The sequence below is a fragment of the Sapajus apella genome, unplaced genomic scaffold (genome assembly GCF_009761245.1).
Source record: "Sapajus apella isolate SASKATOON/1434 unplaced genomic scaffold, GSC_monkey_1.0 scaffold55, whole genome shotgun sequence".
NCBI lineage: Eukaryota > Metazoa > Chordata > Mammalia > Primates > Cebidae > Sapajus > Sapajus apella.
Window position 1 is genome coordinate 1,610,128 of NW_022436995.1, and position 10,212 is coordinate 1,620,339.

A 10,212-nucleotide genomic window follows, 5' to 3' on the forward strand; every position below is an offset into this window, starting at 1 on the left:
TGAGTCTCCCAACTTCTACCCCCAAACTCCCTTAGAAAACTGTGTTGGAAAAGTCACTGTCTTGGAAATTCAACAATATACCTACAACCTACTGTATGGTGGTTAAGAACATGGGCTTTCTAAGAGGTAGCTATATTCAATTCTCAGCCTATCACTTGTTACCTATGAGACATACAGCAAGCAGACTTACTCTCTCTATAATCCCCATTTACAGACTTCTAATGGGTACCTACCCATAATGTTTGTTGAAAGGATTAAAAGAGATAAGGCCAGGCTTGGTGGCTCATTCCTGTAATCCCAGCACTCTGGGAAGCCTTGGCGGGCAGATCACCTGAGGTTGGGAGTTCGAGACCAGCCTGACCAACATGGAAAAAACCATCTCTACTAAAAATACAAAATTAGCCAGGCATGGTGACGCATGCCTGTAATCCCAGCTGCTCGGGGATGCTGAGGCAGGAGACGCGCTTGAATCTGGGAGGCAGAGGTTGCGGTGACCCAAGATCATGCCATTGCATTCCAGCCTGGGCAACAAGATTGAAACTCCGTCTCAAAAAAAAAAAAAGAGACAGATAATTCATGTAAAATATCTTTTATTATCAATGACTGAAACTCAGTAAAATCTCAATTTCAACCGTTGTACTGTCCATCTTTCCAGATCATTCTCTCAAATCCAGTGACTATCCAAACAAAATGTATACTTCTTCACAATCCCTCATCTTCGCCCTCATTGATCAACTTCAATTTCACCATGACTATCCAAACGAAATGTATACTTCTTCACAATCCCTCATCTTCGCCCTCATTGATCAACTTCAATTTCACCATGACTCCTTCACATACATCCTCAACTCCTCTGTCCTCTGTCACTTTATTCTATTTGGCAAAATTACAACCCAGTTAAATCCAACTCCCTCTCTATTCTACACCAGCACCTTAGCAGCTACACAGGGTTAAAGGAAAACTCACAGCCATATTTAGTGGTTCCAGTTTAAATTCATGTCCACATATCTTAAACAGCTCTTCCGTGTTACCCAGGATATCAAATTTAGGCCTCTCCCAAGCTATTCAAACCTCTACCTCCTCAAACTGCTTTCCACATTTGCTCAGCTGATGACTTTACTTCTTATTTCAGATTATTTGTGAAGTCATACAATGACCCACCAACATCTGTGTAAATGGCTTTCTTTTCTGTTAACAATTAGTCTGTTGTGTTCTGGTCAAACCTCTAATGATGCATTAGATTATATTTCCTCTCAATCAATTACTAAAGGGCATCGTACTAGCAATTTCAATTTTTTTCTTCCTACTCCATTATTCCCAACAGCATATAAAAATGCTGCATTTCACCAAGTATTAAAAATGATAAAACTTTAAACTACACTTGCCATTATTTCTTTGCCCCCCTCAAAAAGAGCTGTCTATGTTCACTATTGCCAATTCCTCTCTTGAACCCTTTCTTTTTTTTTTTTTTTTTTGAGACGGAGTTTCGCTCTTGTTACCCAGGCTGGAGTGCAATGGCTCGATCTCGGCTCACCGCAACCTCCGCCTCCCGGGTTCAGGCAATTCTCCTGCCTCAGCCTCCTGAGTAGCTGGGATTACAGGCACGCGCCACCATGCCCAGCTAATTTTTTGTAGTTTTAGTGGAGACGGGGTTTCACCACGTTGACCAGGATGGTCTCGATCTCTTGACCTCGTGATCCACCTGCCTCGGCCTCCCAAAGTGCTGGGATTACAGGCGTGAGCCACTGCACCCGGCCTCTTGAACCCTTTCAAATGTTTTCATTGCTACCATTCCTCCAAAACCACCCTTAAAAAGTCAACAACGACTTCATATTGCTCCATCGACCAGTAGAATCTCAGCCTACTTGACTAATTAGAAGCAGTGGACAGCTGACGACTCCCAACTTAAAGTACTTCATTCTCTTGGCTTTCACTTTATCACTCTCCTGGTATTCTCAGTGGCCTTTCTACTCTTTTTTTTTTTTTGGAGACAGAGCTTTGCTCTTGTTGCCCAGGCTGGAATGCAAAGGCGCGATCTCAGTTCACCACAACCTCCACCTCCCAGGTTCAAGATTCTCCTGCCTCAGCCTCCTGTGTAGCTGGGATTATAGGCATACACCACCACGCCTGGCTAATTTTGTATTTTTAGTAGAGATAGGGTTTCTCCATGTTGGTCAGGCTGGTCTTGAACTCCCAACCTCAGGTCATCTGCCCACCTTGGCCTTCCAAAGTGCTGGGATTACAGGCGTGAGCCACAACACTCAACTGGCCTTTCTACTCTTTATTCTACCTTTTAAATGCTGGAGTACCCAAGGACCCAGGTCTTGAATGTTTTTTCTTTCTACACTTACTCCTTGATGACTTCATCTAATCTCATTGCTTTTGAAATACCATTTAGGTGCTAGAAATTCCCAAATGTACTTTTGTCGCCTTGATCATTTCCTTATATTCCCATTAGTTTGTTCCAACACCCTGATACCTAAACTTAGATTTTTAATAGACGTTATCAAAATTAACTTGACAAAAATCTTAACTATTGAGCCCGTACTTCATTCCTCCTTCAGTCTGTCCCATTTCAGTTAAATCCTCCTCTTGGTAGCTTAGGCCACAATCAACAAAACAAAAAACACCCTGAGCTGTCCTTTATATCTTTTTGTCTTATATTCCACACCCAATCTATGAGCTAATCCTATTGGCTATCCCTTCAAAACACAGCCAGAGTCCAGCCACCTAGTAACTTCACTACTAACACATGAACCAAGCGAACACTGGCTGTCATCTGGCGTACTGTAGTAACTATTTCAGAACAGCCAGAGCGGTATTTTAAAAACTTAAGTCATTGTACTCAATGGTTAATCAAAAAACCAAAAAAACCCCTCATAATTCAGATATTGTCATTCACATGCTCAAAACCCTCTAATGCCTTATTCTGCTCACAGTAAAAGGCAAAACTCTTATACAGTATTTACCTATAAGGCCCTTATATTATCTGACCCACCCTTACTTCTCCCTCCTCAGCTCTATCTAATCACTCCATGATACACTAACTTCATAGCTAGTCCTTCAACATGTCAGGCATGCTCCTATTTCAAGGCGTTTGTAACAGCTGTTACCTGCCTAGATCTTCCTTCCCCATTCCTCAAGATCCATGTATCTATTATCTCACTCAATTTTGTGGGCTCAAATTTCCATCTTTTTATTGAAGCTTACTCTGACCAATTCACTGAAAACTACAACCCCCTCCAACTCTTCCCCATCATCCTAATTCTCCTTTTTCATCTTTTTCTCTTTCCACTTTTCCTCTTCTATTATGCCGTAAAAAATTACTTATTTAATATGTTCATTATGTCTTCCCAACACATGAATGTGAGTTACACAAAGGCAAGGATTTTTGTACATTTTACTCACAGCTATATTCTAGCACCTAAAACAGTGTCTGACACATTAAACACTTAAGACATTACAGCTTTTTAGCTAACACATAAAACTAACCTCTTAGTGAACTGTTACCTGACTGGAATAATTTGTTGTTTTCCTTTTCTTCACAGAGGTAGGTATGCTGCAGTAGTTTTTTGCCAACTCTGTTAAGAGTGAAGGTTTCATTATTTCCACTTTTCTGTGGTTCCAACAAACTATTGTTTCTTGATGGCTGTTCTTGCTTGTCACGCAGTACTTTTTCTTTCATTCTTTGAAATATTTTTCCTGGTGATTCATAGTTTGCTTTATTTTTTAATCCATCCTTGTTGGGCTTTATAACACTGATATCAAGAGAACTGTTGGAGACGGCAGCCTCTGTCAGCATGGTTGATTGAAATATATTTTTATTGTTAAAAGTTGTCATTTCTAGGAACTGATTCTTTTTATGGTCATTCAACTTTAAAGAGGAGTTCTGATATTTCACCAAATCTTTTACAGGAGTAAGTGTGCCTGAAGGTATGCTGTCAAAAAAGATTGCATCCACGGGTAGATTTTTCCTTTGAGGCGATGTCTCTGAAGGTAAGTAAATTCTTGGATTTTTCAAAGGTGTTGCAATCATCTTGACAGGGCAGTAGCAAGCAAGTTCTTCTAACAGAAAATTCACTTAAGCACAATTTTCAGATAGAACTTCAGCAGGGACCCACAGAAACCTGTAGTTCAATGTAAAATCAGCCTTTATCATGCTTAGGTGCAGAAAAAGTTTAAAGTTTATATGCTTTCCACAACACAATACTAATTAAATGTTTAACTGGTTCATAACAATGCTAGATAATCTATAGCTCACAAATCAGACTAAGATTTTATTTTTCTTAAAGTCTACTTAAAAAAAGATCTGGGTGTGATGGTGAACACACCTGCAGTTCTAGCTACTTGGGAGGCTGAGCAGAGAGGATCACTTGTGCCGGGGAAGTCAAGGCTGCAGTGAGCCATGATCGTGCCACTGTACTCCAGCCTGGTTGACAAAGATTTTGTCTCAAAAAAAAAAATAATAAATAAATGATACATGCACATGGCAATACATTAGGTTACAAAGGTTAAAGTTTTACAAATACAATTTTTCCCTTTAGACACTTAAATTTTAAGGCAGCAGCTACAATGATATATTCTAATAAAAGCTAAAAAACAAAAACAAAAATTATTCAATTATTTAATAATACCCAATCCTGATTTTTTATGCTCCAGAGTATTTACATTTTAAAGTCTTAGTTGAAAAATCCTCAAATAAATGGTAGATTATTTTCATTCTGATTTTTTTAATGCTATTTAAAATTTTTAGCAGAAACATTGTACTTAAGTTTACAGTTTTAGCCTTGCTTTAACTTGTTTCTTATGCATAAGTTTTATTATTCATACCTAGAAATTAAGGTTCTAGGCAAGGAACCATACAGTTACCTTAACTAATATTTGGTAGATAAATATTTCAGTCCAAGGATCCTGGAACTTACTAGTCTAGATATTTTTATTTCTTTGTTTTTTTAGAGACGGAGTTTCGCTCTTGTTACCCAGGCTGGAGTGCAATGGCGCGATCTCGGCTCACCGCAACCTCCGCCTCCTGGGTTCAGGCAATTCTCCTGCCTCAGCCTCCTGAGTAGCTGGGACTACAGACACGTGCCACCATGCCCAGCTGATTTTTTGTAGTTTTAGTAGAGACGGGGTTTCACCATGTTGACCAGGATGGTCTCGATCTCTTGACCTTGTGATCCACCCGCCTCGGCCTCCCAAAGTGCTGGGATTTCAGGCTTGAGCCACTGCGCCCGGCCCACTAGTCTAGATTTACAGCATCTCTTACTGCTGAATTTATAACTATTCCAATTAGTTAACATCATATAAACATAAAAAACCTATGACCGAAAGTTCTAACACAGACAGGCCAAAAGATATCAACTATCTTTATCTACAGCAACATCTGTAAGAAATAAGCAATTAATATAAAAAGTATTATCTAATCCAATAATTTATAATAGAGAAAAAAAGGAAAATATTCCTATATTATAACAGCCAACAAAGATGGTATCTTGGAAGTCTGGAGCTCCAAAAACCACTATAATTCTTCCACATAATATGAATCCTGCAAATACGTATTAATGTATGCATGTATATGTTTACTATGTGCTAGTTCCAGGATGTTATATTAGCCATTCACTTCATTTCTGTTTTGTTTTTGAAACAGTGTCTCTTTCACCCAGGCTGGAGTGCAGTGATGTGATGAGGGATCCTTGCAACCTCGAAATCCGGGGCTCAATCAAGTCTCTTACCTCAGTCTCCAGAGTAGCTGGGACCACAGGCGCACATCACCACACCTGGCTAATTTTTGCAGTAGTGTGTGCCACTGCACCTGAGCTACTATGTTTTTTGTTTTTGTTTTTTGAGAGGGAGTCTCACTCTGTCGCCCAGGCTAGAGTAAAGTGGCTCAATCTCGGCGTGGCGCAATCTCAGCTCACCGCAACCTCTGCCTCACGAGTTCAAACAATTCTGCTGTCTCAGCCTCCTGAGTAGCTGGGATCACAGGCGCACATCACCACACCCAGCTAATTTTTGTATTTTTAGTTAGAGATGGGGTTTCACCATATTAGTCGGGGGGGGGGGGTCTCTAACTCCTGACCTCAGGTAGTCCACTTGCCTCGGACTCCCAAATTGCTGGGATTATAGCTGGGATTACAGCCTGTTGCCCAGGCTGGTCTCAAACTCCTGGTTCAAGTGATTCTCCTGACTTGGCCTCCCACAAGTGCTGGAAGTACAGGAGTGAACCACCATGTCTGGCTTAGCTGTTCATTTCAAAGAAAGACAATAAAGCTGTATAATCGCTCAAAATCACAAATGAATAAACTTGGCTGGGTGTGGTGGCCCACACCTGTAATCTCATCACTTTGGGAGGCCAAGACAGGAGGATCACTTGAGGTTAGGAGTTCAAGACCAGGCTGACCAACATGGCAAAACTCTATCTCTACTAAAAATACAAAAATTAGCCAGGTATGGTGGCATATGCCTGTAGTCCCAGCTACTCAGGAAGCTGAGTCAGGAGAATCACTTGAACCTGGGAGGCGGAGGTTGCAGTGAGCTGAGATCACGCCACTGCACTCCAGCCTGGGCAACAAAGTGAGACTCCATCTTAAAAATAAATAAATAAATAAAAATAAACTGGAAAACTGCAAAGCAAAATGGCAAAGAATGTTCAGGTTTACACAATCTCAATTCCTCAGAGCCTAATGAAATGCTAAATAGAAAGTAAAAACTGCAAATAAACTAAGAGCACTGAAAACAGACCCAATCTGTAGTGGACATGCAGAACTGTTTCCATTTAAAGGCAGATAATTGTGGTCACATACAAAGGCTCCGAGAACCAGCACAGAGATTTCTGTTTCCTAACATCTTTGCCCCCAATTCAGGCAAGTAGTAGGATAAAGGTTGGGTAGCCAAGATTCTGAAAAGCATTCAAATTCCACTTCCCCTCCCAAAGACGCAGAAAGTTGCTCTAAGAGACCTTTTTCCCACCATGTGATAAATAGCAACTCAACGTAAGTCTAAAAAAAAAAAAAAAAAAAAAAAAAAAAAAAAAAAGCAGCCAATATTTGCCAGGGGTTTGTTAAAGACAGAATGCAGAGACAAAAAATCGTCTACAATTTCCACTGACCACAGAGGCTTTGCAGAATAAATAAATTAAAAAAAACAATGGGTCTAGATAAACCAAGACAGATCTGAAGCTCCATTTCCTTCCTAGTTAAAAGAACAAAATAAATCAGCCTCTGATGAAACACAGACATTAGTGGAGACTAAATAACTTGCATCCCTAAAGTGGAGGAAGGAATAGTTTGTCCTGAAGCCAACCAAGCACATTTGTTGACCTAACAGATGAAGGTCACTCATTGTTAGTTTCCTCTCAGACTGGATAAAGTATGTTTCTCTCTTCATCATGTTTGGAAAATCTAATCCTTAAAACTTATTCTAAAAGCAGACAAATGCTGATGTACTAGGAAAAAAAAAATGTTTTCAACATAAAGACACAGGAATTGGAAAACCATGTAGGAAAGGGCAGGCCATGGCATTTACAATACAGTCATGCACTGCATAATGATGTCAGACCACACATACGGAGGTCCCATAAGATTACACCTTATTTTTACTGAACCTTTTCTATATTTTGATATGTTTAGATACACAAATACTTATCACTGTGTCACAACTGCCAACAATATTCAGTAAAGTAACATGCTGTACAGGTTTGACGCCTAAGAGCAATAAATTATAACATATAGCCTGGGTTTTTATAAGTACACTCTGTGATACTGGCACAACGACAAAAATCACCTGTGAATGTATTTCTCAGAACATATCCCAGGCAGTTATAAGTGACACATATAAACACAGAACTGAAGCTAAGCAATTGTTATGTATATGATCCTGAATATAACTACTCCTTTTCCTCCCAAAAGATGGAACATTCTTGTAAGAATTTACTGTAGTGGTAACAACAGTAATAGCTATTACTATGGAAGGGGTCAAAAATCCCAGAGCACACTAACCAAAACTGGGAGATAGAATTCAGCGTAAAAACAGAATTTTAAGTTAAGAGGTAAATGATACACTTGAAATAAGTACTCAGCACCTATGACAAAGGACTAATTTACATAACATTCAAACAGACCTAATGAATCAATTTTACAAAAACGTTCAAAACAGAAAATGGTCACAGGACATGAAAGACAATTAATAGAAGAAATAGAAAAGGTCAATAAATAAGTCAAGTGACACCTGATTTTACTAATAAATGGAGGTGCAAACAGTGAGACTTCTTTTACGTATCATATTGGTAAAGATTAATTTCAAAATGCAAGTCTGTATACCACTGACACGGAAAGTCCACTTCTAACTTGTTTTTTTCCTACAGAAACACCTACATAAGAATGCAAACATATATGCATCATAATAGCCGATAGTCACTGAATATTTACATGCCAGTCACTACAGAATCTAACAGCAACTCTAAAGAGTTAAGTACTGTTATTATTCCCAGTTTGAAAAGAGAGAAATTAAAGTATAGGTGGTTAAGTAACCTGGCCAAGGTTCACTTAACAGTAAGTGAGAAAGATGATCTGATTCTACTTCCAAAGTCTAAGTTCTTTACCAACAGGCAACATAGCGTACACAACCACTACACAGGGAAGTTCATGCTGCAGTACCTGCAGCATAAAATGAAATTAAACAACCCAGATGTCCACCAATAAAGGACAAAATAAATTCTGCCACATCCATACAATTTACTCTATGTATTCAACAAAAAAATATATATGTACTTACATGGAAAAATTCAAGAAATATTAAACTGAAAAAAAGTAGCAGAACAGAACATATAATTGCATTTCTGTAAAAATAAATAAATAAATAAATAAAACACATATAAGCATAGAGAAAAAAATCTGGAAACAAGTGAACCAAATTGTAAACAGTGTTATCTCTGAAGAGCAGGATGAAGTGGCCTATCATTTTCTTGAACTCCTGACCTTAAATGATCCACCTGCCTCGGCCTCCCAAAGTGCTGGGATTACAGGCGTGAGCCACCGCGCCCGACCATTTTGTAAATAAGTTTATTAACATCTAAAGCTGTTTGCAAGAAGTATGCAACTTAATCAGAAAAAAATATAAGCTGAATGGATGAACTGCTTCTGTAGCCCTGGATCCTGAGGCGCCAAGGGGAAGAGTTGGGTACTAAGACACACAATTTTCCTACTTGGTATTCTTTTTTTTTTTTTTTAAAGCGACTTTAGAACAAAGACCTAGAACGCTCACCATGGAAATAAATGTGAGCAATCGTGTTCTACTCTACAGTAGACATACAACAAATAAACATCGAGTGCGCAGCTGTAAAATCAGTACCAAAGCCAGAAATCTACAAAAATAAATAATAAAACGGCGTGGGCCGAGATGCTCAAAGTGCAGGCCGCCCACCACCGGCGGGACTCGCGGCGGGAGACGAGCGAAGGGCGCGGGGAGAACGTACCTTGGGTGAAGGGCCTGGCAGGGCGAGATTGTGGCAGTCCAGGCTTGGCTCTGCGCGGAAGGAGGGCCGGACGCCGCGGGGCTCGCGCCTCAGGCCCACGGTGGCCCCTGCCCGCGGCGGCCGGGCCCCAAGCGACGCTTACCTCCTCTGCGAGGTTCTCTACCACCCACAGCACTTCCGCAACTCAAATTTGAAGAGCCCGCCCTCCAGTCAGCCTGGGATTGGTAGGCTCGGAATTGCGCCACCTTGCGTCTCAGTGGGACGCCAGCAAATTTCTGGCGGCCTCCGCACTCGTGGGCCGTAGTGTGTCTACAAAAAGTAGGCAACCATAAGCTGTCACAGACAGGCGGCGAGCTCCTCTAGTTGTCCTCAAAATTCGTTTCGTCTTCGCAGGGCACGCGCCCAACTTGAATGCCCCCATTCCTCCGGTGATGCTCTGTCGCTGCAAGGCTGACGTCGGAGACGCCGCAAGCCGCGAGCGCGCTACTGCGGTGAAGTTTGGCCTTTTCTAGCTGCCGTCCTCCCCTACCGGCTGTGCGCAGTAGCGGCTGCTACCCTCCCTTCCTTCCTCGGATATCTGCGTGCTCTGTGGGTTTGAGAGAACTTCTGTTTTTCTCAGTCCTCCATGTTTGAGGCGGAGAAAGAACATTTTGTTTTTGAGGGAATGATGGATTGAATGTAAAGTTACGCACAAAGTGGGATGTTTAGTTTGAACCGTTTTCACAAGAAGTGTGATTTTT

General features: G+C 40.7%; 1 protein-coding gene across 6 annotated transcripts in view; it reads right to left on the minus strand.

Moving 5' to 3' along the window:
- Window positions 1-9,900, minus strand: part of MIS18BP1 (MIS18 binding protein 1) — a 69,517-nt gene extending 59,617 nt beyond the window's left edge. For all 6 annotated transcript variants that reach the window (XR_004258591.1, XM_032244505.1, XM_032244504.1 and 3 more), the window contains exons 1-2: window positions 9,473-9,900; window positions 3,493-4,127 (exon numbers count right to left, since the gene is read on the minus strand). Coding sequence is in view for 5 of the 6 variants with exons in the window: in XM_032244505.1 (XP_032100396.1) it covers window positions 3,493-4,036 (544 nt within the window). In the remaining variant the exon portion in view is untranslated. The remainder of the gene's footprint in view (window positions 1-3,492; window positions 4,128-9,472) is intronic.
- Between the last annotated feature and the right edge of the window lie 312 nt (window positions 9,901-10,212).